General features: G+C 40.2%; 1 protein-coding gene across 11 annotated transcripts in view; it reads left to right on the forward strand.

Annotated features, from left to right (window-relative positions):
- CLIP1 (CAP-Gly domain containing linker protein 1) overlaps window positions 1-27231 on the forward strand; it is a 103789-nt gene that overhangs the window by 53853 nt on the left and 22705 nt on the right. For 4 of the 11 annotated variants that reach the window (XM_081036387.1, XM_081036390.1, XM_081036391.1 and 1 more), the window contains 11 exons: window positions 1679-1783; window positions 5592-6536; window positions 8053-8169; window positions 10027-10084; window positions 10693-10776; window positions 11658-11814; window positions 13192-13357; window positions 13456-13671; window positions 19554-19670; window positions 21718-21824; window positions 26321-26441. In XM_081036387.1, the coding sequence (XP_080892513.1) occupies window positions 1679-1783; window positions 5592-6536; window positions 8053-8169; window positions 10027-10084; window positions 10693-10776; window positions 11658-11814; window positions 13192-13357; window positions 13456-13671; window positions 19554-19670; window positions 21718-21824; window positions 26321-26441 (2193 nt within the window). Of the gene's footprint in view, window positions 1-1678; window positions 1784-5591; window positions 6537-8052; window positions 8170-10026; window positions 10085-10692; window positions 10777-11657; window positions 11815-13191; window positions 13358-13455; window positions 13672-16150; window positions 18419-19553; window positions 19671-21717; window positions 21825-26320; window positions 26442-27231 lie in introns of all 11 variants that reach the window. The other 7 variants (XM_081036393.1, XM_081036394.1, XM_081036396.1 and 4 more) reach the window with 5 other exon arrangements.

Consider the following 27231-nt stretch of genomic DNA (forward strand, 5'->3'; position numbering starts at 1 on the left):
CCTTTAGTTTTGGATTTTAGTTCTTTAGAATGTGACCTCAGTTATGTAGATCCGGAGTAGATTCTTTTTCTTGTGAAAGCAGGTGAATTGAACAACTTCCGTCTAAAGCACATGTGGGCCAAGGGGACTATGCAGACAGTTAGGTTTTCAATGTTATTATTTTTGTTGAGTGTAAGAGTTGAAACAGGTGACTTTTTTAAAAATTTTCTGTCTACCTTTTAAATATTCCATGATGGTTTATACCTGTTTATAAGCAAAGTGACCTCTTGAATACATTGAAATCCTCAGAGTACTACCAGAGTGAGTAAAGATGTTTATAACATAGAACATTCCACCTCCTACTTAAGCTCTGCACTGCTTTCTGCTCCTTTAGTTAGAATTTGTTGTCATCTGCTCATTGCCCGTAATGGTCCAGACTGATAGATCTGACCAGTTAGAACCACAAAAATATTTAATACAAGTAACTAGAAGCTGCTGGGAGCAGCTCTGTCTGTAGGTTTTGTCAGTTGATTATGCTGAACCTTTTGGGTAGGACAGGTGAATGGGAAAGAAGTACATTAGACTGATACCTAAATTATTTCCAACTGATTAAGAGTCTGCTGCACTTAAACCTGTTAGAAAGAGATCACCTTCCGGGTTCTCCATCAGGTTACACCTAAGTGAGTATGATGGGGAATCTCAGAGGTTTTGAAACGTGGGTAGGATCTTACCAGCTTTTCTTGCTGAAACTCATGCGTTTGTGTTGCATCACCATTTCTTACCTCTGAGCTGATAAGAACTACTTCATCTGAGGGTCAAGATAAAGAGCCCAGTTCTGGCCGGCCTGTTCTCCCGCTCTGAGCCTCAGGGATGGAGGCTGTGGAGCATATTACCAAATTTTCTCTTTGTAAATCTGCCTTCCTTTTTTTTTTTTTTTTTTCTTCTTTTTTTTCTTCTGGTGACAAATAGCCTTTGGCAAATCCACTGTTGGAAGGAAATTAGAGCTTCAGTGGCTCCGGGCCTGTCAGATGTGAGACTTGTTGCTAAGAATCTCAGATCCTTCTCACTTGCCCCAGCAAAAGCCATTTGAATGATTTTCTGAGCTTTAGTTTTAGATTCCCTTTGTTAGGTTTCGTACTTGACCCTTGTTCACATCAAATTGTATGCCACAGGGCAAGGATCTGCTGTAAGGGATTTACTGAACACTCACAAGACTTAGGACGTTACCTTTTCCACATTTAGGTGATAGTGACCATTTTGAGGGTCAGTCTACTTTTTAAAGTCACTGCGTCAGTTACATACACATTAATGTCACATAGCTGTTGTGGGGAGGAGGGAAAATGATAGTTTAGAGGAATATTAACTATTCTAATTTGTGCTGATAAACTTCACTTATCAATATAACTTATATTTGGCTGCATGCGTCTGACACTTTTCATCTTGCCTCGTGTTTCCCGTTGTTCCTTTCTCAGTACACTAGCTCATGTCCCCTGTCCACCTCATGCTTTCATTTGTACTGTTCATCCTCCCTGCCAACCTCCTCATCTCACCTCCATCCTCTCCCTTCTCCATTACCCTTCTTGTTCATCCTTCGGCGGAAGGTACTGGTGGCTCAGCCTGCATGCCGCTGTCTCTCCTCTTGTGCTGGCATGTCATGGTGGCACTGTTGTGTTCTCTTCCTCTTCCTTTTTACTAACAGACGCAGACCAAACTGGAGCATGCCCGCATTAAGGAGCTTGAACAGAGCCTGCTCTTTGAAAAGACCAAAGCTGACAAACTCCAGAGGGAGTTAGAAGACACTAGGGTAATGGTTTTCAGTGTTTGATGAAGCAGAGCCATGGATGTGAAGGGTGGACACCTCGGGTGATGTGCCTTGGCCTCCGCCTCGACCCAGTGGTTCAACCTGAGTTTGCTCTTGATACTGTTCATGAGCTGAGACAGATGGGTAGGCACAGGAGGTTTATTTCAAATCTCTCGTCAAAGGTAAAGACTCATTCCTCGGGTAACTCAACCAAAATCAAGATCAGAAACTCAACAGCTGTATACACTGTGTGGAGTCCGCAGCTGCATTGAAGTCCTTTGTATGAATGCCTTGAAATACATTTCTCCAGTTCTCCACAAGCAGTCAATTGTCCTCTTATTCTCATATTCCTAGTTACTGGGTTTTCTAGACAATTTTTTGTTGTTGTTTTACTTTAGCTCTCTTTTACTGCCTTGTTCCCTGGCCTCTTGGGGGAAGGGAATTGAAACATTGGTTCTTTTTAATGAGAGTTCAGGACTTTCACCCCAGTTATCTTTTTTTTCTTGATACCTGATCTCTCTTTGCATTTTTCTCCTTTCCATCACCCAGGAGGTTGAAATCTCAGTGGTCAGGAGGGAAAAGTGTGTTGGGAACAGAATGGCTTCGTACAAACCCCAACTCACTGTATTTGGCCCTTGGAGCCACTACATTTCACATGTTTTTGCTTATGTGTATTAAAGCATATATATTCGTAGTGCTTATTTCATTGCCAGGCACTATTCTCAGCACTTTACCAGTATTAACTTACTCAGTCTCACCACAGCTCCAGGAGTGAGGTGGTAGTGTTGTCCCATTCCACAGCTCAGGACACTGAGGCACAAAGAGTTTACATCATTTGCCTAAGGTCACACAGCTAACACTACTGAGGTAGAGCCAGGATTTGATCTAGGCCATTTGGCCCCACAGTCTGTGCTCTTAACCACCACAGCAAGGAGTCTGTTGTAGAAATAGTTTTGTGCTGAAAGATTTAAGAAATAATCTGAGTCATTTACATATAAGAAATGTGTATGTATATATACCTTTTAAATCATGAATTTAACTGCCAATGGCTAAATTGCCCAGATCCTTAACTTTACAGTTTCAGAAATTACTCTCTCTGATCAAATTTTGATATCCTGATTTTTTCTTTTGAATTATTAGCATTTTTAGAAATTTCTCTTATTGAGAAATCATTAGTCTAAAAATCTAGATAATTGAGTGATTTTTCTTCTCGAAATCATAAGTTTTTATTTTTTAAGAACGTGTTCTCAGCTGACCTCAAAACTAAAGATATCTTCTGTGTATTTGGTTAAAAAAAAAGATCCTGATGCTGTTTCTTCACTACTGAGAGCCTCACGATTGATCGGGGAAATACAAGGGACTAATAATTAGATTGAGCTCCTTTAGTGTGATTGGCTGTTGAAGTAAGGATATTTTTTTACTTCTGAACTCCTCTCCCAAACTGCTTTGTCAGCAAACAACTTTGATGCTTTCTTTTTTTCCCCCACAGCATGGATTAGTCAAATATTTCAGATTCAAGCTGTTATAATTCTAGAACAAGTCGGTCTTCTGTTGACCCTCACTCTTGGTTTGCCAAGTGTGAAACTAACCAGTGAACCATAAGTTTCATACCACCTACATTGCTTTTAGGAAGTGCTTTCGAATGTCTCTAAGCCAATAAGTCCAGTTTATAGATGGCCTGCTTGGTGCTGTACAGCTATTAACAACAATAAGAACGATACCTGACTTTTATGGCCTTAATCAAACAGGAGAGGCAGACACATTGATAGTTTTGCCTGAGGGCAGAAATTGGGAAATAGAAGTGCTACATAAAGTTTAATCACGCTATTATTTTGACGTATTTTTTTACTTGGCCTTTCCTCAATTTGACTAATTAAGAACTGTAGTCCTATTGGATTTATTTATGTTATAGACTTTCTGGCAGTGGGGTTTATTAACGTTCTGTACCTCACTTTGTGGTAACAAACTCTTGAACTACCCCTCCATACCCCAGAAAAAAAGTATATAAGTGAATTAACATCTTTAACCTGAAGCATCTATAACCCTGAAATACAACAATTATAGTCAGCTCTGAAATATTTAATGACTCAATTATGAAGTTTTGGAAACCAAAATGCTTTCTTTTCCTATTCTTTTGTGGACATTTTAGTCTATCGATATCGCAGCCTGTAGGTAGGTGGAGGAAGTAAAGGCAGCAGGTCTGTTATTTTCTGTCCCAATAAAGACAGTGAGGGGGAGGAGTTGCAATCTGGAGGAGTTTTGTTCCTTGAAATTTGGGGCTCACTGGTGTGTCTAAATCATTCATGTTCCCTTCTATTTCCCAGGTTAGTCAAATAATTAATTTTTATTCCCGAGGCTACCATTTCCCACAGATTTTGTATACTAAACTGAGTGCCCAACAGGTAGCAGAGGGAAATAATTTCCTAAGAATAAAAGGACACAGGTTAAGAAAGGGTTTTTCTTAGTCCTGACGTGTTTGTTTAAAAGAAGCAGGTTTCTGGGTAATATCCCAGAGCTGAAATAGAATCAAAATACGTGTGAAAAACTAGGGACCTGCATTGCAGACATACATCCCAGGTGACTCTCGCACACATTAAAGTCTGAGAACCACTGGGTTAGGGGAGCCAGGTATGTACATCAAAATGCTGGCAGAATTACACAGTCTAAAAGGAGCACTCTATGTAAGATTCTTACATATAATCACAGGTAAGTAATCATTCTTACTTTGCCATTTTAAAAAGGTTAATAAATTCGTCGTCATCCTATTGAGGCTTTTATTGTCTAATCGATGTGGTATTCATTGAAACATTCAATGGATAGTTTTATACCTTCTAGGCCAGTGCTATCCAATAGAAGTATAATCTAAGCCACATACATATAATTGAAAATTTTCTGGTACATTCACATACTTTTTTAATAGATAAAAAGAAACAGGTGAAATTAGTAATATACTTTATTTAAACTAATATATCCCAAATATCATTTTATCATGTAATCAGCATAAAAATTAACGAGATATTTTATGTTCTTTTTTCCCTAAGTCTTCAAAATCTGATGTATACTTTACACCTACGGCCCATGTCACTCAGATGAGCCACATTTCAAGTGCTCAGTAGCCATATGTGGCTAATGGCTACTATACTGGACACCACTGTCTTTTCAAATCATACCCATCAGATCAGTAAGCATTTACACATCCTACGTGAAGCGGGGTAGATAAAACTTGCAAAATAAGGAGGAGTCTTTATTCCAGCAGGTAGATATATTTGAGAACTTTGAAAGTTACTGTTTCTATTAACTTATTATCAGTTAATGGGTACCGTGTTTCCCTGAAAATAAGACGTAGCCAGACAATCAGCCCTAATGCGTCTTTTGGAGCAGAAATTAATGTAAGACCCACTCTTATTTTAATATAAGACGTCTTACATTAATTTTTGCTCCAAAAGATGCATTAGGGCTGATTGTCTGGCTACGTCTTATTTTCGGGGAAACACGGTACTTCCCTGATTTAAGCTTCTTTGGAGGAAAAAGAAATATATTTGGAGTGAGTTCAACTCAATAACAATTTTAGATTCCTTTAGCATCTCAGAATGGTGGAAGTTTGCCAAAGATTATAGACTTGAATCGGAGCTACCAGAATTGGGCTTAAGCCTTTATCTCAGTTAGAGGCAGTTTAACACATAGGCGTTCTTGGTGGCTTGACTGCTGCCTTGCGATGATGGGATAGTTATTAAAGATCTCCAAGGTTAAAGAAAGTTGTCTGTGATTTGTTATTTAAAAGATCTCTTTTTCTTTGGACTGCTGTTAATAGGTGGCTACAGTATCAGAAAAGTCTCGTATAATGGAACTAGAAAAAGACCTAGCATTGAAAGTACAGGAAGTAGCTGAGCTGCGAAGAAGGCTAGAGTCCAATAAGCCTGCTGGGGATGTTGATATGTCACTGTCCCTTTTGCAAGAGATAAGCTCTTTGCAAGAAAAGTTAGAAGCCAGCCATACTGACCACCAGAAAGAAGTCGCTTCTCTGAAGGAGCATTTTGGAGCCCGGGAAGAAACTCATCAGAAGGAGATGAAGGCTCTTCAGGCTGCCACAGAGAAGCTTTCCAAAGAGAACGAGTCACTGAAAAGCAAGCTGGATCATGCCAACAAGGAGAACTCGGACGTGATTGCGCTGTGGAAGTCCAAGCTGGAAACGGCCATTGCGTCCCACCAGCAGGCAATGGAGGAGCTGAAGGTGTCCTTCAGCAAGGGCGTTGGAACTGAGACAGCGGAACTGGCTGAGTTGAAAACGCAAATAGAGAAAGTGAGACTGGATTACCAGCACGAAATAGAGAATTTGCAGAATAAACATGACTCGGAACGGTCGGCTCATGCCAAAGAGATAGAAGCCGTCAAGGCTAAGCTGATGAAAGTCATTAAAGAGAAAGAGAACAGTCTGGAAGCCATCAAATCGAAACTGGACAAAGCAGAAGATCAGCATCTAGTAGAAATGGAAGACACCTTAAACAAATTGCAGGAAGCTGAAATAAAGGTAAAGGAGCTAGAGGTACTACAAGCCAAATGCAGTGAACAAACCAAGGTTATTGATAATTTTACATCACAGCTCAAGGCTGCCGAGGAAAAGATCTTGGATCTTGATGCCCTTCAGAAAGCCAGTTCCGAAGGTAAATCGGAAATCGAGAAACTTAGACAGCAGCTTGAGGCAGCTGAGAAACAGATTAAAAATTTAGAGGTTGAGAAGAATGCTGAAAGTGGCAAGGTTTGTATTGACATCCTCCATCTTTTTCTTTTCTGTTCGTTATTCTTACTTTGCATTGTACGTTATTTTTTAGTTGAGGTAACTCATCCTCCAAATTCCTTATTTAATTGAAACCAACTGTTTGGTGCTAACAAATTTCCCAGTTGAGCATGGTGTCTTCTGAGTGTCTTGAATATGGTTTCTCCTCCTTCATTGGAGGAGATTAGAGAAACTAGCGGCTCAACTATGTGAATTTATTTTGGTTTCCTAATCTGGACAGTATATTATCTCTGGCTGTTCTGTGATCTCCTGTTTAAGCTTGGTTCCAGTCTATAATAATCTATTTTTAAAATAGAGAACTGCCTGAGTTGATGGTGTTAAGGTAAATGAATGAATGAATTAGATAGAAACTCATCAAATCATCTCCCCACAGAATTAATTGCCTTGTCTGTAAGGTTATTTATAAAAATCGAATGTGAACTCTGAGTGCTACCAGACTGTTGTAAATGAACATGTAATGATAAGGAGCACTCTCAGTGAAGTTAAGAGCCTGGAGCCCTTTGCAATTCCACTTACGTCTCACCGGAGATTTTTCTGTGTCACAAGGGGAATACAATTTATTCCCTGCTTTTTTGAGGAAAGACTGGACAAGTATGCTTTTGGTCAAGGCAGGAAATGATATGAAAAACACTCCCAGCTGCATTTCTTACTCACTAGCCTTGTTAAATGTCATCTTCACTTTTAAGGGTTGCTTGGGGAATGAATACTCTTTCCCAGCCCTCCTGCCACTAGTTGAGGTACTGGTATTGATGCTGAATGTTCTGAGCTTTTTTGGGGAGAAGTTGCTCTGTTGGCAAAGAAGGAGGGGCTGTGATGGTTAAATGCGGGGAGGGGAGCAAAAATTGCTAAATAATCTTAGTCGAAGATGACAAACTAATTATAGGAAATTTTTCTCAAATCTCCTCACTTGGTTCCCAAATACCAATCAAAACACAAAAATTAATTAGTAGAGAATATGTAGTTAATGGTTGGTCCACATTTTTAAATCAAGATTTAGTGAAAGCCCATTTCTAATGAATGTTGTCTAATAGATTTTTTTAAATTTTATTTTGTATGCTGAGGTACTCGAGGCATATACAGAAAATGATAACACAGACCACATGTATCCACCATTCCTATCTTAAGGTTTTTAAAGTCCAGACAATGAAACTGCTCAACTAACTCAGAAAGTAATCATCTGCACTTTCTGCTTTAGATCATGCTGATATTCCAAATTTAGGTATAGAAAAACACTCTTTTAACTATCTCAAAATAGCTGTTAGGCAATAATATCTAGAACGGACCGTGTGAAAAGTCATTGATTGGTATTTTGGAGTTAAAAAAACAACTTCTTCCCCATGCCTTTACTCCTTTCAGTTGTGTTTAGTTGTTTTTTTTTTCTCATAAATTTTTTGTTTGTTTACTTTTTTCTTTCTCATTCTTTTTTTGTTTTTGTTTTTGTTTATTTTCTTCTATACCACGTAATTCTGTATGATAGGCTAGTAGCATTACCAAAGAGCTGCAGGGAAAAGAGCTAACGCTTAATAACCTTCAGGAAAACTTGAGTGAAGTCAGTCGAGTGAAAGAGGCTTTGGAAAAAGAACTTCAGATTTTGGTAAGTACCTCTTCTGTTCTGGCCATTTCAGTTGCTGCTGTTTAAAAACAAAAATCTCCATAAAGAAAGAAGTATTGCACCTATTTCTTTTCTCTTTTAAAGTATTGATTTAAATTGAGGGTATTAGTCACTGGCTAGTAAATACCTTGAGGGAAATCCGATCAAACCCAAACTAGCAATAAAGGTAGGTATTCCCGTAGACCCCCTTATCTGTGGAGGGTATGTTCCAAGACTCCCAATGGATGCCTGAAACCGCAGGTAATACTTTTTTCCTACACATACAGACCTATTGTACCTATGACAAAGTTTATAAGTTAGGCAAGAGACTGACAATAACTTAAAATAGAACAATTACGACAGTACACCATAATAAAAGTTATATGTGCATGTGGTCACTGGTTGCAGGGACCTCATTGCTGAAGTCCTCACATAGCCTCAAAGCTTTCTGGTGCAACACGTTGCTGTCAGTTGAGACATGTTTTCTGTTCGTGTCTTGCACCCACAAATGTAATGCAGTCTCCATCTTAACTAAGCATTTACCAGGCACTGTGGCCATAACTTTTGTAGTTTGAAGTGCAATAGCAAAACAAGCACAGCTTTCTTTTTCCTTCTTCACAATTTCACAGACAGGAGATTCTTTCTTACTGTAGATCTTAGTACCCCAAAATACATATCCTTTCCTTATCAAGTTGAGAACATTCGCCTTTTCACTTAAAAGAGGCACTTGACGGCTTCATTGCCAGCATCACTACTCTTGCTCATTATTAAGTAAAATAAGGGTGACTTCAGCACAAGCACTGAGACACCGTGATAGTGCATCTGATAACCGAGATGGCTACCAAGTGACTAATGGGCAGGTGGTGTATACGGCTTAGACATGCTGGACAGAGGGTGATTGACGTCTGGGCGGGATGAACGGGGTGGTACGAGATTGCATCACACTACTCAGAATGGCGCACCATTTAAAACTTAGGAATTGTTTATTGAATTGTTATTCCTGCAATTTCCCATTTAATATTTTCGGACCTTGATTGACTGTGAGTAACCAAAACCATGGAAGGCAAAACAAATCAGGGGGACCTACTGTACTTCCAAACAATAATCTGTTCTTTGATAATGCATTGTTTTGGCATGTTATTCAGTACTAGTTTTCCTAAACACATGGACCTTCCAAGTGGTACACCTAACACGTTAGGTTTCCTGTATAATGAGGTCTTGCCCCGTGCCTTCTCCTACTTTCCTCATGCCAGCAAGTCAGGAAACCGTGCTGGGCGATCGGCATGGCTGTTAGCAGGGCAGAGCGCTGTCTAACCAAATCCAAAGAATTCTCTCTTACAACTCAGTTTATTCCACATCAGGAAATTACTCTTCCTTTCATCCATATCCTCTTTCCTTAATCCCAAGTTGTAGGACATTTTTTTCTTACCTTTTCTCAACTGTTCTTCCTTCACCTTGCCTCCTACATCAGAAACTTGAGCTTAATCAAGGCCTATAAGTATGAGCAGTGCCTGTGACACCCACATATTATGGGAAAGGAAAGTCATGGATAAGAGAGCGGGGCCCCGCGTTTGTACACATGCCTGCATACACTTACATAAGCATGCGTCCTGACTCGTGTGTGCAGATACCTGCACACCCAGGAGTGCGCACACACACGCAGACCTCATTCCCTCACACAGACATGTGCATAATGTGCAAATGGTAGTAATTGATGCCTCCATGTTTTAAGTATGTTCGTTTTAAGGAAAAAGCCAGCAACAGAAAGCAGATAGCATTGTCGTTATAACTGATTGAAACTTTTAGTTTTTATAATTTGAAATCTTTCTATTTTCTAAATATCTAATTCTTTTTCTTTAGAAAGAAAAGTTCTCTGCTGCTTCAGAGGAGGCGGTCTCCGTCCAGAGAAGTATGCAAGGTATGTGGGACTCAAGTATGAGCAGACCGCTTGGAGGATCTCGTGTCTTAAACTGGACACAGAGGGCATGCCCTCTGTAGTTCCTGCAGCACAGTTACACTGCAGTCCACTGGCTTCCTGAAGCCTCAAACCCCATTAATCGTCTCTCCTCTTGGTTTAAAGCTTGTTCTATATTAAAATGGAAGTATACTTGGGAGAAGTATTCTCTTACTTAAGCTTCAGTCATTGATAGCTCTGTTGAGTTTGAAGTGGAAGAGGAAATTGCTGACTGGAGCACAGATTTGGGGAGGCCGGCCGGATGTACAGAGTTGGGGAGGCCGGCCTGATGTACAGAGTTGGGGAGACCGGCGTGATGTACAGGGTTGGGGAGGCCGGCCTGATGTACAGGGTTGGGGAGGCCGGCCTGATGTACAGAGTTGGGGAGACAAAAGAGATGCGTGCTTGCTCCTTTAGATCCTTATATAGTGGTTTGATTTGTCATGGGGCTTTTTAGTATTCCTGTGACCTCAGATCTCACGCATATGATTTGATTCGGTTGTAAGACAGCCAAGCTCTGGATAGCTTATTAAATATGAAATATATTAAACTTGTAACTTTATCCTAAATAGAAACTGTAAATAAATTACATCAAAAAGAGGAGCAGTTTAATGCGCTGTCTTCTGAATTGGAGAAGTTGAGAGAAAATTTAACAGGTAAGAAGATGTCCCCGGTTACTAAACACTAAATATAGCAGGCTTCCTAGGATTTGAGATCATTGTAATATGTTACGATAATGTGTCTACTGTTCAGGTATAACCTCTTCACTCATGGTGATGTAATGTGATAACATACTTGTTTGAAGTCTCTAAGCTTCAGCAAATCCTCTCTGCCCTGTTTCAAATAAGTCAGTGTCCACCATATCTCACTACTCCCACTGCTATCCTTGGCCCAAGCTAGCCATCATAGTAGTGGCCTCCTGGTCTTCCTGCTTCTGCCCTTGTCCCCTTCCGTCTGTTCTCAGAACAGCAGCCAGAGCGATCCTTCAGCATTGAGTCAGATCGTGGCACATCTCTGCTCAAGACCACCCAGTGGCTCCCATTTCTCTGAGTAAAAGCGATGGTCCATACCATCATCAGGCCCTGCCTTTCCCCTGATTTCCTCTTTTACTGCTTCTTATCTTGTTCTTTCCACTCCAACCATTGCGGCTTCCTTGGTGATACTTGCATGTCGGGCATGTTCCTGCCTCAGGGCCTTTGCACTTGCTTTCCCCTCTGCCTGTAGTCCTCTTCCCTTCCTTCAGGTCTTTACTTAAATGTCACCATCTGAGAGAGGCCTTATCTAAGACTTAACCTCCCCAGTTTCTTTTCTAGCTCCCTTCTCTGCTTGTATTTTTGTTCCTCTTAGTACTTAGCGCTATTATACTGTTTATTTTCTTCTTTAGTGTCTGTCTTCTTTTCTAGAATCTAATTTTTGTGAGGGTAGGGATTGCTATATGGAAATATTCCCAGAGCGAGGCTTGGCGTACAAGATGCAGTCAGTAAATGTTTATTAATTATAACACAACAGTGCTATTTTTATTTTATACAAAATTCAGAGATGGAGGCAAAATTTAGAGAGAGAGGTGAAAGAGAAGAGCAACTGATGAAGGCAAAAGAAAAGCTGGAAAATGACATTGCAGAAATAATGAAGATGTCAGGAGATAATTCTTCTCAGCTGACCAAAATGAATGATGAATTACGTCTAAAAGAAAGGTACGTATGAATGCCAGTTGGGTGCCTGCATGAGGTGAGGCTCTGAAGCAAGGTCCACACAGGAGAGGAGCCCAAGTCTTCAGGATTGTAACGTTTTCAAGTTTCCTGTCTCTTCCTTTCTCTTATTACCTCAGTATAGCCTTGAATCAACTGTTTAACCTTCTAAGGAGTACTATATTGTAGACATTTTGGTGACTTAAAGAAAAGGCAGTCATTTATCAATGGCAATAACATCTTTTATGGGCAGTTAAAGATATTTTAAACTTATTTCAATGCAGTGATAAGTAACACTTACTAAGGGCTTGGTATGCACCATGCACTATGCTAATAACTTCATACAGAATATATTTTCTAATTCTCATACTAATCCTATGAGGTGAGTGTATTGTTGTTCCCATTTTAAAGAAAAACTGAGGCTTAGTGAGGTTCAGTAACTTGCCTGAGGTTTCAGGTCTAGGCAGGCTGGGCCCAGAGCCCTTGCTCCATTGTCCATCCTCAGTGCCAGCACTTCTTTTATCTTTACCTCTACTCTTGTCTTTACTCTGAGGTTCCTGTTGCTTTGATTTTTTTTTTTCCTTTTAATAACTACTGTAAAAAAATCCAATGTTGTGTGAGGCAAAAACTTTTAGAGACCGTGTTAGGACCCTTAGATTTGTGATTCTGAAAGTGTTAATGGTTGGCAAAGTTATGTTTCTGTCCAGCCATGCATCCCCACACACCTCAGCGTTGGTGGGTGATTGGCAACTGAGCCTTGGTTGGCCCACGGCGGTCAGAGTGGCGTGGAGGTGGGCGCAGCCTCACAGGTGGTTGTGGCCTGGTGCCTTTGAGAAGTTCATTTCTGTAGGTATTTTAGGGGCATAAAATGCAGAGGAACACCCAAGTCTCCCCTCTCTGTTCTCAGATTCCCTTGATAGCCCATTGTCTAGGTTGATGTCCCACGTTTTCTATACATTTTTCTATACAGGGTTATTGTTAAGCTAGAACTTCAAATGATTTGTCATCATTTTTATACGTTCTGGTCTTAAGCGGCACTAGAATGAGATTTTGATAATTTAGTCTGCTAAAATTTTGAAACTTTCTAAATACTCAATCCTTTAGTATGTTTAGCTTTTATTCATTTTTTCCTGATTGATCTACTCACATAAAATAATAAACTTTCACAATTATAGTTGTTACTCTAAATCATATGTTTATAACTTTCAAAATTGTTAAAATTATTCTTCAGGGCAAGTTTTTTGTGTGCCTATTTCACATATTATTAATTATAACATTTATAATGATTAATACAATTATTATTAACAGTATCTTTTTAAGTGTAACTAGAAGTGAAGGCATTCTTTTGAAAAATCTGACACCTTTTATTGAAATTTGTTCTAGAAATGTAGAAGAATTACAGCTAAAACTTACAAAGGCGAATGAAAATGTAAGCTTTCTGCAGAGAAGTATTGGGGAAGTAACTCTCAAAGCTGAACAGAGCCAGCAAGAAGCAGCTAAAAATCATGAGGAAGAAAAGAAAGAATTGCTGGAAAAATTGTTGAACCTGGTAAGGAGAGAATACATGGGACTATTGAGTGGCATGGAATGTGAGGGGTGGTACAACTATGACGAGATGACTTACTCCTTCACTTGGGGTTTCTGCAGGAAGAGAAGATAGAAATGAGCCACAACCAGTGTCAAGAGCTGAAAGCCAGGTATGAAGAAGCAAGTATTGCGACCAAGGCGAAACATGAAGAAGCCATGCAGGACCTACAGAAAGTGCTCTTGGACTCAGAGGAGAGGCTGAAGGCTGCACGAAAGGAGAACAGTGACTTGTTGCAGGAGATGGTGGAACTGAAAAAACAAGCTGACGAAGTCAAAGTATGTTATGGAGAGAGTTCCGTCATTGCATTAGTTTACCTAGCTCTGCGTCGGGCTGGAAGGGTGCTGAGGGAGGAGCAGCGCATGGCATGAGCTCAGTGGCCTTGGCAAGTGTTAACCTGCCAAGGGCATGACAGGGCCAGTCACATTCCCTACGGCTTCAAGTGTTCTGTACCAGCCGCGGTTCTTCTCAGGGCTGGTGATGGCCACAGGGCTTGTCTCTGAACGTCCTGAGTGGCCATCACCCCCTCTGCTGCTTGTTCCCCAGCTGTCACAGAGAGTCTTCTGTTGCCTGAGCTCTGTCTGCCTGCTTGTAACAGACTCTTTGTTGTGGGAAAGCATGTTCCTCTCATCTTGGCCATCCTGCTGCCACCTTGCGCTAGCATTAGGAGAGACATGTTGCAGAAAAGCAAAAGGTGGAGGCCAGGTGAAGCAATTGAGCAGGGGGTGGAGCCTGGTTGGAGGAACAGAGCTCTCCAAGGAAAATTTAGCAGTGAGGACTCCAGAGAGCACTTCATATGCCCCAGAAGGGCACCATGAGCTTACTGACAAGGAAGCTGTATTCAGGGGCTGCGAGGAAACATCCCGTTATTAAAGAGAGTAGAATTAGATATATTGATTTTCATTTTGTGGTGTCAGGATTGTATCTATGCCCCAATGTACTTTTTGACTCTGAGAACTTAATGAAGTTCAGCCTCCCTACTCCTATATAATTTTTCCTACTACTATTTAACTTGTTCAAAGAACAGTAAGTACTTATCTTTAATTACTTTTAATATGCCAGAGAAATGTTTATAGAGTTTAGTAAAAAGAAAATACAAAAGAGCATTCGTAGGACTTGACCCAAATCCCATTTAAAATTTATGAATTAGGTGGACGATGACATAATATGTGTCATATGTAAGATGCCTACATTTTTTCCCTCCTGCATGCCAGCCGTCAAGGCTTTCTCTTCTCCCGGTAAAACATCTCCAGTTTTGTGAGCCATTTAACACTGGGTACAACTTCCAGATCTTTTGTCTTGGCAGTTATCTTTATCTGGACAGACTCCAGTTTTTTAGTGTTTCCCTTAAAATGTCGCAGCCTGAGCAGACCACAGCATTCTAGTAGTTTGTGTAAAGTCTTATGATTATTGTTTGTTGTTATGTTTTGTTTTTACAATACAAGGGTCATTTTTTTAAAGTGTCAGGGCTGTTCCCCCATCCAGAGTTGTCTGTTTATTTGATTTCTGTGTTTGTCAAGAACAGAGGCTCACAGGCTCTTCTGAGAATCTGATGAAACCTTAAGAGGTTTTCCTAGGAAAGTTATATGTAATATTGGGACCAACAAGTTCTGTGTAACATGTCCGGTTCATGGAACCCCAAACCCTCTGTGTTCCCTGGTTTTAAGAGCCATTGACTTACTAGCTGTGCTGTCCAGTACAGTAGCCACCCGCCATGTGTGGCCATTTACATTTAAACTTGTTCAATTTTAATAAAATTAGAAATTCAGCTCCATAGTTGCACTTTAAGGGCTCACTGTATTGCTAGTGGTTACCGTATTGGACCTTGCACAGGACATTTACGCCATTGCAGAAAGTTCTGGACAGCACTGGTATAGAAATTATGGTCAATTTATTTTATAAACCGATATAATATTTTTTAAAACCCATTTATTTTGGTCACCAAAGCCTAGCAAATTAGTCTGTATTTTTAGTAAGTTATATGTAATATTGGGACCAAATCAGTCTCAGGCCAGTGATTGTCTTTTAGTAAGCAAGGTCCTGCAGTTAGTTTGAAAGCAACAGTTTTTTCTCCCCCGCTCTTACTTCCCTCCTCTTTTTGTTTAAAATATATTCACTTTTTGTAGTTCTTTGGATTGTATTTTTTCTAATTGGGGAATATTGGGGGACAATGTGTTTCTCCAAGGTCCATCAGCTCCAAGTCGTCCTTCAGTCTAGTTGTGGAATGCGCAGCTCAGCTCCAAGTCCAGTCGCTGTTTTCAATCTTTAGTTGCAGGGGGCGCAGCCCACCATCCCATGTGGGAATTGAACCGGCAGCCTTGTGGTTGAGAGCTCACGCTCTAACCAGCTGAGCCATCCAGCTGCCCCTGGATTATATTTTTAAAGATTTTTCTGTGCATCCTTTCTACGATAGAAGTTACTGGATGATTGGAATGGCTGGAAATAATCTTATGCCCTGATGTCAAAATCAAACTACTTTTTTATCTTCTAGGTAGAGATCAGGAATAATTTCAAAAGTTGTTTCAAAGATAAACTAATAATTATATCAGCACTTTGCAGAGCTACACCTGCTTTATGGTGTCCTTCTATGGGCTCTGTTCATCCGGTTTCTGTCCTTTGTTATCTAGATAGTTTCTATGACATTGACTGTAAAAATTAAAAAATTTTTATGACATAGGTTACATTAAGTTATTTGGGCTTGCATTTGTCTGCTTGATTTCATTTTGTTTCCATTCTTTCCATCTTTTGTTTCTGTAGTCGCTAACTTACTTGTTAACATCAGCCAAAAAAGAAATTGAACTAATGTCAGAAGAGCTGAGGGGTCTGAAATCAGAGAAGCACCTTCTTGCACAGGAGGGAAATGCTTTAAAGTTAGAGAAAGGTTCTCTTTTATCAAAGCTTGTAGAGGTGGAGGCCAAAATAACTTTACTTCAGGAAGACCAACAGAAACTGTGGTCAATAAATGAAACTCTTAATTTAGAAAAAGAGAAAGTCTTGGGAGAAAAGCAAGGTGCTGAAAAGCTTTATCAGCAGGAACAGCTCAATAATGAAGCTTTGGCTGTTGAGAGAGAGAAACTGCTTCAAGAAATCGATACTGCACAGGAAGAACTCTTGAAGATAAATATGGAAAATGACTCTTTGCAAGCTTCTAAAGCAAGCTTGCAGGCACTCATAGAAGAACTCCAGTTCAGCAAAGATGATCTGATTGCTGAGTCTAAGAAGAATCGGGAGGAGAAAGATTGCCTGGAAGGTCGTATCAAGAAGCTTGTTACCGAAAACCTTGCCTCGGCTAAAGATAAAGATGAGATTATTCAGAAGCTTCAGAGCTCTTACGAGGAGCTCATCAAAGATCAGAAAACCTTGGTGCAGGAGATTGACGATCTCACAGCCGAGAAAAAGGCAGCGTTAGAGAAGCAGTCAGGTCTTGATGACATGTGCGTGGCTTTAAAGGTAGAAAGAGACACTTTGCTTCAGGACAACAGAGAACTGCAGTTCGAGAAAGACGTGCTGCTTCAAGATCAGGAGAAGCTGAACATCAGCCTGGTGGCTGCCCTCCAAGACAAACAGCTGCTCGGCACCGAAGCCAGCAGGCTCCACGCACAGCTGGATGACACTGGCAAAGCTCTGCGGAAGGCCGAGCTAGAGATTCTGCAACTTCAGGCTACAAATACCAGCCTCACGAAGCTCCTCGAAGAAGTTAAGACCAGTCGGGAGATCACAGACTCTGAGTGCATCCAGCTTCTGCATGAAAAGGAAACCTCAGCCTTATCTGAGAGAAGGCTCTTGGCCGAAAAAGAAGAACTTCTAAATGAAAATAGTATCATCATTGAAAAGCTCAACAAATGCTTAGAAGAGGCTGCCCGTGTTGAGATGAGCCTGAATGAGAAGATCACTTACCTAACTTCTGAGAAGGAGGTGGCCTGTCAGAAAATTACTAAGCTCAAAAAGCAGCTTGATAGTCTCTTGAAAGAAAAGTCTGTGCTGGAAATGCAAAACAGAGATTTACTTGCAGAAAGAGAAAATTCCATCAAAGCCATGGGAGAGCTTAAAAGGAAATACGATCAAGAGTCTGCAAACAGAAGAATCGTTGTGCATGAGAAGATGAAACTGCTCGGCAATCTCAATGCTCTGAAGAAAGAGCTTCAGGAGAGGAAGAAGGAAAACCAAGAACTGGCAGCCACCAAATGTGAGCTGTCTTTGATGCTGAAAGAGGTTCAAAATGCCAAAAAGCAACTAGAAAAAGAACACACTAATATCCTGCAAGCAAAGGAGAGTTTGAACGCTGAACTCAAGACTTGCTGTTCTGAAAAGAACATGTTGCTACAGGACGGCTTGAACCTGCAAGAGGAGTGTCAGAAGTTAAATGAGGAGCTCCAGACCATGCAGCAGTCCTTAATCCTGGAGAAAGAAGACAGAGCAAAGGAAAATGAATCATCTTTGCATGAAAACAAGAGGCTCCGTGGGAGAGCTGCGCTCCTGGAGCAGGAGCTGGAAGAGTTAAGAGTGTGCACGAAAGAGCTCCAATCTGAAAACTTTGCACTAATCCAAGAGAAGACTAAATCGGAGCAAAAAATGGTGGAGATAATTAAGGAAAAGGAACTCCTAAATGCAGAAACGGCACGACTCGCCGCCAACATAGAGACCCTGAAAAGCGATTTTGCCTGCCTGTCCACATCCAAGTTAGAGCTGCAGGAGCTGCACAGCTCTGTCACCAAGATCCTGGATGACCTCCGGCTGAACCACGAGGTGACCCTGGCCGATCGGGCCAAGGCCATGCAGGACAATACGAGCCTGCTGGCTGAGAAGAGAGAAATGATACTGAAAAAGGACGAGCTCCTGAAGGAGAAGGAAAAGCTGGCTGACAACTACTTCATCCTTCAGAAAGAGATTAGCCAGTTAGCCAAAACCAACAGCCACATTTCAGCCAATCTCCTAGAATCTCAAAATGAAAACCGTATTTTGAGGAAAGACAAGAGCAAGCTCACTCTTAAAATTAGAGAGCTCGAGAGTCTTCAGTCATTTACGGTAAAGTGGGAGGTTTTGGTGTGTAGCCCCTGGACTACTAACACCGCACTAACCGATTGGCCGCGCAGGAGGCCCACCCCATTTAATCACTTGCTTAGAGGTCTCAAGCTATGTGTTGCCACCCGAAAGGGCAGTTCTTTACTAAATGTCTAATTGCAGCAGTCTCTCTCCATTAGAAACAATTGTAAACTGTGAATAACAAGGATATATTTTTTAATTTAAGGGGAAATTTTCATGAAAAAGTCAACTATGGTTCTTAAAGGCTTAAGAACAATAGTAAAATGGGCACATGTTGAAGTATATAGTATCTTCTGTTTGGCTTTTAACTGTTTCATTGTTTATCCATTTGGAATTGGAAGATTCCAGTGAAACCTCCATGGCTGGTAATAGGGAAGATATAAGGCAGAATTCTCATAAGCTTTATTAGACCACATGAAATTATAAGCAAGTGCCTAAAAAGATTTTAATTCATTTTATGAGTATTTTTTATATCTTGTCAGCTAAGGGTTTATTTCTGTATACACATTATCTTTTTTATTCACAGGCGTATTTGTATTCATTATACCCACAGCTTCTCATAGACTTTTCCATTCAATGCTTCTCATTAAACACTTGAACCCTACATTATAATTGCCCAAATAATTTTTATTTGAACAATTCCCAACCTAAATTCGGAATGATTTGAAAAGTCCCAAATTTGAAATAGCAAGAATAATATTTTAAACTTATGACAGTAAGTGTGATTAAGAGAAAAATTCAGCTCTATAAGGATGTTACTCTATCATCACTGAACGTTTCTCTCAAACATAAGCCAGAGTGATGAGCATGACTGTCAATGTAACTTTGAAGTGGCATTGGAATGTGTAGGTTTAGAGGGGTTGAAATTATGCAAATTGCATATGACAATTGGCTTACTGAAAAATGGCCTGAAAAGGGTATGTCACCCCGTTGTATGTGGGGTGGGCGTAAAGACCTTTCATGTCTTACTTAGTCTGTTGGTTTGGTATTGGGTGGTGGCTGGCTCACCATCTCTGTGTGATTCCCTCACCACACAGACACTGACATTGCCTGAGCATTAACCTAATGGGCTCGGTGAGGGGTGTCCTCATTTCTCACACTGCTTTGTTGTATTTAGGCTGCTCAAACAGCAGAAGATGCCGTGCAGATAATGGAACAGATGACCAAAGAGAAGACCGAAACTCTGGCCTCCTTGGAGGATACCAAGCAAACAAATGAAAAACTACAGAATGAAGTAATCAGATTTAAATGGCTTTTTGTACAAAGGACAGCTTATCGACTTCATGGGATGTTTGATCACTAACTCAGGATTGTTTATTTTTGGAAGTGTGGCCTCGTACAGGTTTGATCTAATGTTAGCAGAGTCGAATGTACAACAGTCGAAAAACATGAAAATATGAAATAAAGTGTATTACTTCATTACTTATTTAGTAGGATCAACCTTTAAAGAACGAGGGGGAAACCCTAATAACATGGCTTTTTATGACAGTTGTTCAGTGATAGAATTAATGAGAGAGGTACTGATAACATTCTCTACTTTTTGTATCTTTTATCTTAGATCACTTACGTTTTTTTCCTCAACTCGTCCCAACTTTGGGCCACTAAATTCCATTCCTCAGCCCTGAGTTTGACGTAGGCCTTTTCCTGGCCTAATTCAGTACTTTTCCCCTATTGTGTTATCTTGCACTAGTAACTTCTGGGTCTTGGACAAATTTGTGGTGTCAAGATAATTTTGATTCTGTCCAAAAGCGGCGTTTCTCATTCTTATACCCTTCTTTGATTTCCTTCCTCCTACCTTCCCAACTCATACCAACCTTTCTTTCTTTGGAAAGATATCACCTAAATCCTAAACAAATAGTCATCCAAATAGTTACATGATGTTCTGTAGAACTTCGGGTGCTTTTTAAAGTTATTGGCAGGTAAGACCTTAGGAATCAAAGCAGGGAAAGGGATAGCCACATTGAATGACTACTGTAAAAACAAGGCCTTCTCATCACGGAAGGTCATAGGTGGAAATCTAAAAAACTTGAACATTTTGAGATTAATTATAGGTAACTAAAACTTGACATAGAAGGGAGTACATTTATAGAACTGACAGTCCTAAGAGAAGAAGACTTAAGCTAAAAATATAAAAGCATTAAAAAAACATAGATGATAATCAAAATTAGAAGCTGAAATAGAAGATTTTAGGGAATATCTCTAACCTTTGAGGATAGAATCGGGGGGGATTGTGTGCTTCCATAACGTAATGCCTGGTATCTTCATTAGAGCCTGAGTACAAGATTGGATGAATCATTTTTTAGACCCATTGTGATATTTTGATTTTCTTGTTCTGTAAATCTAGAAATGTTAGAGGGCGTTAAAAGGAAGATGGGGGTATAAAAACTAGTGAGACACTTTCTAGGACTCCTGACTGAGGACATGTGACACGGCAAAAGAATCTCTTCCTGTAGGTGATAACCAAACAAGCCCCAGAAAGCCAGCCTGGTACCAGGCGCACACCCTGTGTAATGGGTGGCCCATAGTGACCTCTCGTCCTTGGTAGGTACTCTGCACCTAGAACTCTAGCCCCCTGCCAGAGCCTGTGGTTGGTCACATCCCCACTCTTTCCTATAACGTGCCTGGATTTCCTGCCCGGGGCCAGACCTTAGCTGGCTGCGTTCCCGTTGGGCAGACGATGGGTTGAATATGTATGAATGCCTTTCAGTCTTCACTACATGACTTTTTCCTTTTCAGATTGAAGTTCAGATGGATAACTAAATCGTTTCCCATCTACAAATATTTTGATTCAAATAATTTTTTAATGAGGACTATGTAAATTTGGTACTGATGTTGAAAAATATATCCTAAATTGCTAGTCTGTGGAGAAGAAAGGGGGTTTGTTTTCATTACAAAGAATAATCTTTACTAATGTCATGCCGTTGCAATTTCTTTCTTTTTTTTGTTTTTTAAGATGGTTCATACTTAAATAGCAAGTTCAATGATACATATTAGGAATTATACACAAGGTGAAAGGAAACTTTAGTTTTAATTTATGATGCAATTTAGTTTGACATTTTGGCCAGGTTTAGAGGAAATGTCTGACTAAATCTAAGGGGGAGGTTTGCAGTTTATAACAGACTTGGTCATTTGAAATCTCTTCACCCGGGTGCCTCTTTTTTTGCAAGTGACTTAATTTCACCTATTTTTTAATGCATTATTCATGAATAATTTTTCATTGTCCTGTCATGTCATTGGAAAATGAAATAATTTCATCAAGCTTTTTTCTCTTGGTCTTTAAGTTGGATACACTTAAAGAAAACAACTTGAAAAATGTGGAAGAGCTGAACAAATCAAAAGAACTTCTGACTGTAGAGAATCAAAAAATGGAAGAATTCAGGAAAGAAATGTAAGTTTATCTTCTTTGGGAGAAGTTGTGGAACTTACTTAAAATCACAAAAGTGAAAATAATGCTAGTTATTTTAATAAATACTTGGCAAGTACATGGAGTAACAAGTGCTAGTCACCCTCCTGCCGCCCAGAATGCTATTGCATACCTGAAAAGTAGCCCCTATAATCACTGTCAAGTCAGAACTATAGGTAAGGTAAGGTAAGGGATCAAATTGAAATGTGTGCTGGCTAATGATTTAGAACATTTGGGATTCAAATGTGACTTTGGAAAGCCTCATAAAAATACAAGTGGAATGAGTTTTTTTAAGGAGGATGCTTACACGATAAAGCTGATCTTAACATTTGGAAACATCAGACCCTTTACTAATAAATTCTTAAAAACCTTTTCTATAGAAAAACAAAAGCAGCATTACTGAGATTATCAGTAATCTTGATTTTAAGAGTCATCAAATTTCTGCCATGGAAATGAAATGAGCAGAATTTTGGAAGACTTTTTCTAATCAAGATTTACCCATCAGACGGTTGCTAGACTTCAGGCCTACAGGCCGTCCACGTTTCCTTTGTCAACACCACCTTTCAAGTTTGGTTATTAATAATCATTGCAGATGGCTATTTATCTGGCATTTTTCATGATAATTAGAATGTAGATTTCATTTTGCTCTTCTATTCTGAGAACTATACTGCGTCAACTATGTGAAACTAAAAATTTAAAGCCAGTGAATCCGATACACATTTGAGCATGTCCTTCACGTGAGGTACAGTTAAGCTAGGAAGGATACAAAGATGAATTATATGTGGTCCCTGCCCCCCCCAAGGCTTTATATTATTTATTTACAGTTCTGATCAGACAAATAGATGAGGTTCAAACGAAAACAAAAGCATCAGTTCCAAATTGCCATTTCTGAGTTACCATCCTTAATACTGTTTGTTGATCAAGGTTGGATTGAACTGGTACCTGTCTGGTTCTTCTGAGAGTATTTCAAATCCTCCTAGAAATAACCTCATCTGAGCTACTCCTGGTGCTTGATCCCTTCCTCAGTCTTAGTTTTCATACTTCTCTAGATGATGTGTAAAAGGTTCCCAATAATTCCACATACACAGATTTATAAATTTACAGTTGTGATGATGGCCGTCAAGAGAGGCTTAAACTGCTTCGCCTGCCAAAGCCCAGTGACAGAGATAATGGTCACCATGATGGGAGAATGAGTTCAGGATCAGTGCGGAGAGGGTGGGTTCAGTACAGTTCAGGATTTTTTTCCCCCCCGTGACACAAGTAGTTATGCTAACCTGGAACATTTGGAGCATTAAGCTGACTTCAGTTCATTTGTGTCACACAGGTAGCTGATGAGGGAGGGTCTGAGCAGCAAGAGATTCTCTAACCAACCTCCCACTGCGATCCCGATCCCACCTCGGGGCTCTCGGGGCCGTCCTAGGTCCTAGGAAATGGGCAGGGCCAGACGGGGCCAAGCCAAGAGAGCTTGGGAGTTCGAGAAAACTCCTCTTCCCTACTATCTGACGTCAGAGTCTCCTGCCATGGGCCTTACATTGGCCTAGATCTGTGTGTTCAGCATCCTTACTAAATATGTCATGTCACCCACCCCCAGTAGTGTGGGGTGCTTCTACCTCTATTAAGGGAGAAATTGTTTTTATGCCCCTTCCTTGAAGGATCACAGTGAATAATAAAAGCTTAGCCTCGTGCTGTGGAAAGAGAGAATCAGGAGCAGAAGACTGTGGCCCCCAGCTGCCCCTCTAACCTTGGCCTGCCTTCATCCCTGGGCCGTGGTCCCCAGATCTCTGATCCCTGAGGGGAGTAGTTCAGGCGAGGAGGAGCCAGACCACTGGGTGGACAGAGCCCAGGCTGCTCTCGATTGTTACCTTGTTCCTGGCCCACCACACCTGAGGCAGTCAGTCTTCTGTCAGTCACCTGGCCGGGATTCTGAGCAGGAAGGAGGAGCAGTGGGAGACCCCCCACCCCTCAGCGACATCCGTCAGGAGCTCCTCACTGGTGCAGGGAGGTCTGAGGAGTAGGTTGAAAGAGCCCCCGCCCCCAGCGACTAACTGTACCCTGCCTTGGACGTGGCCACAGCTCAGGAACCATCGGAGAGAAATGTACTATGAAGTGGGAACAGTGCTTCTCCAGAGGCAGCCATTTTACTGTTCTTTAGCTCCTCAGTGCTGAAAGCTAGAGAATGAGCAGCTGCTTGTTCTTCTGTGCTTTAGCATGTATAGGGGGCTCTTCACATCCCCTAGGGCTTGTCTGGTGGTCCCCTCATCTGACAGGACTGCAGTTCCTAGAGGAATACTGATACAGACAGGGGTCTAATAGGAACCGTCTCTTGTAGAATATTGCCCTTCATTTACACTGGAAACCCAGCACTTACAACTAAATGTTCCTTTTCCTCTATGCTACCTACAAGGTTGGTTTTAGGAAAATTCTTGATTTGGGTTAGCCAGCTCCTATTTGGAGAGAGAGAATAAAATGGTTTCTCTCTGTTGTATAACATTGAATTTTAGGGAAAATGATATAAGCAATCTAATTTTTGTCTTTACTCACCTGGCACAGTGATAAGTCTGGAGTATATATTTAGCACAGCAGTTAATAGATTTATGATCGATTCATAAGTAGAATGTTCGCAAGTCAATATTAACAATGTTTGTTTTGCTTCTCAGTTTTGAAACTGACAGTCTTCTTTTCTGTTTGAAGATACCTTTTCATGTAGAAAGAAAAGTAGCTATATTTGTAGGTACTTTAAAAATTATTCCTTAAAATATGTCCAGGAGTTGGGCTCTTACATCCTCCTTCCTTTGTGAAGTACATGTACCCACTATGCGCTAAAGAAAAAAGGTATTTCTGTATTCGAATCACAACGAAGGTCCATCTGCCAGTTTTAAGTCCAGTTCTGTTGCTTCTACAACTTACTGGCTTTATGATTTGGGGCAAGTCTTTTCGCTCCCTGAGCTTCAGTTTTCTGACCTTTAAAATGTAATAATAACACGAGCCTCCTTAGGCTTTGAGGATTAAATGAGAAAATGTACATGAAAGCATTTTGTAGATTTTAAAACGTTGAACAAATACTTAGAACATTTTGATATTTCTTCGACCCCTTGTTTTAATTTTCCTTACTATGGGCTCTTAATAGAAACCAAGGATTTTTTTAAAAAAAAAAACTTGAACAGATGAAAGTCTTTAATAGAGAAAACAGGTTGACAAACCTCACTGGCAGACCACACAAACGCTGAGACCAAAAGCCCCTAGGAGGCTGTGACCACCTGGGAAGAAAAGGTTTTAAATGACTAATTACCTGAGGCTGAAATTCCTCTCAGTTTTCCTTCACTTGCTAAATAAACATCTCTGGGAAATGCCAAATGTAATGTGCTAAGAGAATTTTTGTGTAGATTTATTCCCCTACGTCTTTATGAGGTCATCCCAGTATGCGTATTATTGGTGGATGGAGAATTAAAAATTTTTAAAAAGCTGAAGATGCCAAGCACCATCACCCATTAGACAATTGAAGTTAAAAATAGATGTGTTCATGCATCAACAGATGGATTCATACCCAGATGACTGGATTCAGAACTCAGCCACGTATGACAGCTCACTAAATGGAGTTTAGCCAGAACAGACTTCAAATTCATAATTACATCAAACCCTGCTATGGCATAAACTAAAATCCAGTGATCAAAGTATTTTGAATGTCTATGTGCAAAGGACAATAATTCAGGAAATATATTTTGGATTAATTTTAATAATGGGAAAATACTTAATACGTATACTTACCTGTTCACACTTTATATGCTGATGTTCATGATATAGGTTAGCAGCCTGTGTTTCTATTTGTTTTCTTAATTACAAGTTAGCATTATGGGAAGGATATAGTCAAAAGAATGTACCTGTTATGTCACTAGAAAACAGCATTTCCTTTGGGATTTCACCTCTATTTGTCCAAAAAGTATACTCAGATTCACACCAGCACTTGATTCTGACAGAAACTGGTAAATGAGACCATTAGATTTTGATTTGCTAGGAAAAAAGAAAAACCAGATTACACATTTATGCAGTTCGAGCAGAGTACCTTGGCAGCAAAGTAAATCCCTTTGTCAACATAGTAGATTTTAGTATAATTTTGTAATGGAAATTGTTCTAAAGACAAGAGGAATACTGACCACCATTTCACTTGTCCTTTATTTTGTAGTAGCATTGCTTTTTGTGTGGGGAGTGTTTAGAAGTAAGGTAAGTGTGGGTGGTGAGAGGCTGGATGTAGTGTTTATTAGATTTAAAAAAACGTAAGGATTGTGGGCGATGATCCTTCTCCTGAGAGGGTAAAGCCATTGAACCCCTCCTGCATGTAGGTAACACTGCCTCTCCTGTTATTATAGAGCCTATCATTCACGTGACCCAGATATATTTTCCTCAGTGCTGTGAAGCTGGTCGTCTCCCACAGTTTCCTTGCCTGTCTTGTTTCTATGGTAACCCTGCACTCACTGTCCTTGCAGAGAAACCCTAAAGCAGGCAGCCGCTCAGAAGTCCCAGCAGCTTTCAGCATTGCAAGAGGAGAACGTGAAACTTGCCGAGGAGCTGGGGAGAAGCAGGGACGAAGTCACGAGTCATCAAAAGGTCAGTGGGCCTAGGGTGGGCTTTCCCAGCTCTGCCATGCTGATGTCGGATGCTGCTCAGAGGCAACTCCGGGATGAGCCCTGTGTGGTTGGGTCATTTCAGATGGGATGTCACGGTACCTGTGTTGTGTGTTTCCTTGTTCTCAAGCATGCTGCTCTAGGGGTTAGGGTAGGAGAGTTGGCAGGTCCTTTAAAATAAAATAAAATAAAAAACACTGGGAACTTGCAAACAGGTAGAAATTAAGATCTCTATTAGGTGATCTTGTAGCAATGCATTTAAATGGGAAGGGACAATATCTTCATATTATTGCTTGTATTTTAAAATGATTTTGTCTAAGTTTTTTTTTTCTTTCATCAAAATTGATTTTAAGGAAACGGATTCCAAAAATAATGGATTTGGTATGAGGACTGGCAGCTGTTTTTAAATAGAACTCTGCTTTTCTTCAAATTAAAAAAAAAATTTATTCAACATTTTCTAATGGAACTGTATGTATGTGCCCTCATGGGCATTGATATATGGAATGTATATTAAAACAACCCATTTGCTTCTGGATTTAAATCACAGAGGTTTCTGACAAGTTTATTAAACAAATGAAACAAAACTGATTTTAAAGAATGCTATATATTCTGCTTTTTATTCTTTAGCAGTTGAATCAAAGTACTAGATTGTTAGTTGCATCTGATCTCAGAACATAAGCTCAAAATGACATTTTTTTTTTTTTTAATTAATTTATTAGTTTCAGGTGTACAAAACAAGGTAATACTTAGACGTTCATCATTTATATCCCTCA

This window comes from Rhinolophus hipposideros (assembly GCF_964194185.1).
Source record: "Rhinolophus hipposideros genome assembly, chromosome: 24".
In the NCBI taxonomy this organism is placed as follows: Eukaryota; Metazoa; Chordata; class Mammalia; order Chiroptera; family Rhinolophidae; genus Rhinolophus; species Rhinolophus hipposideros.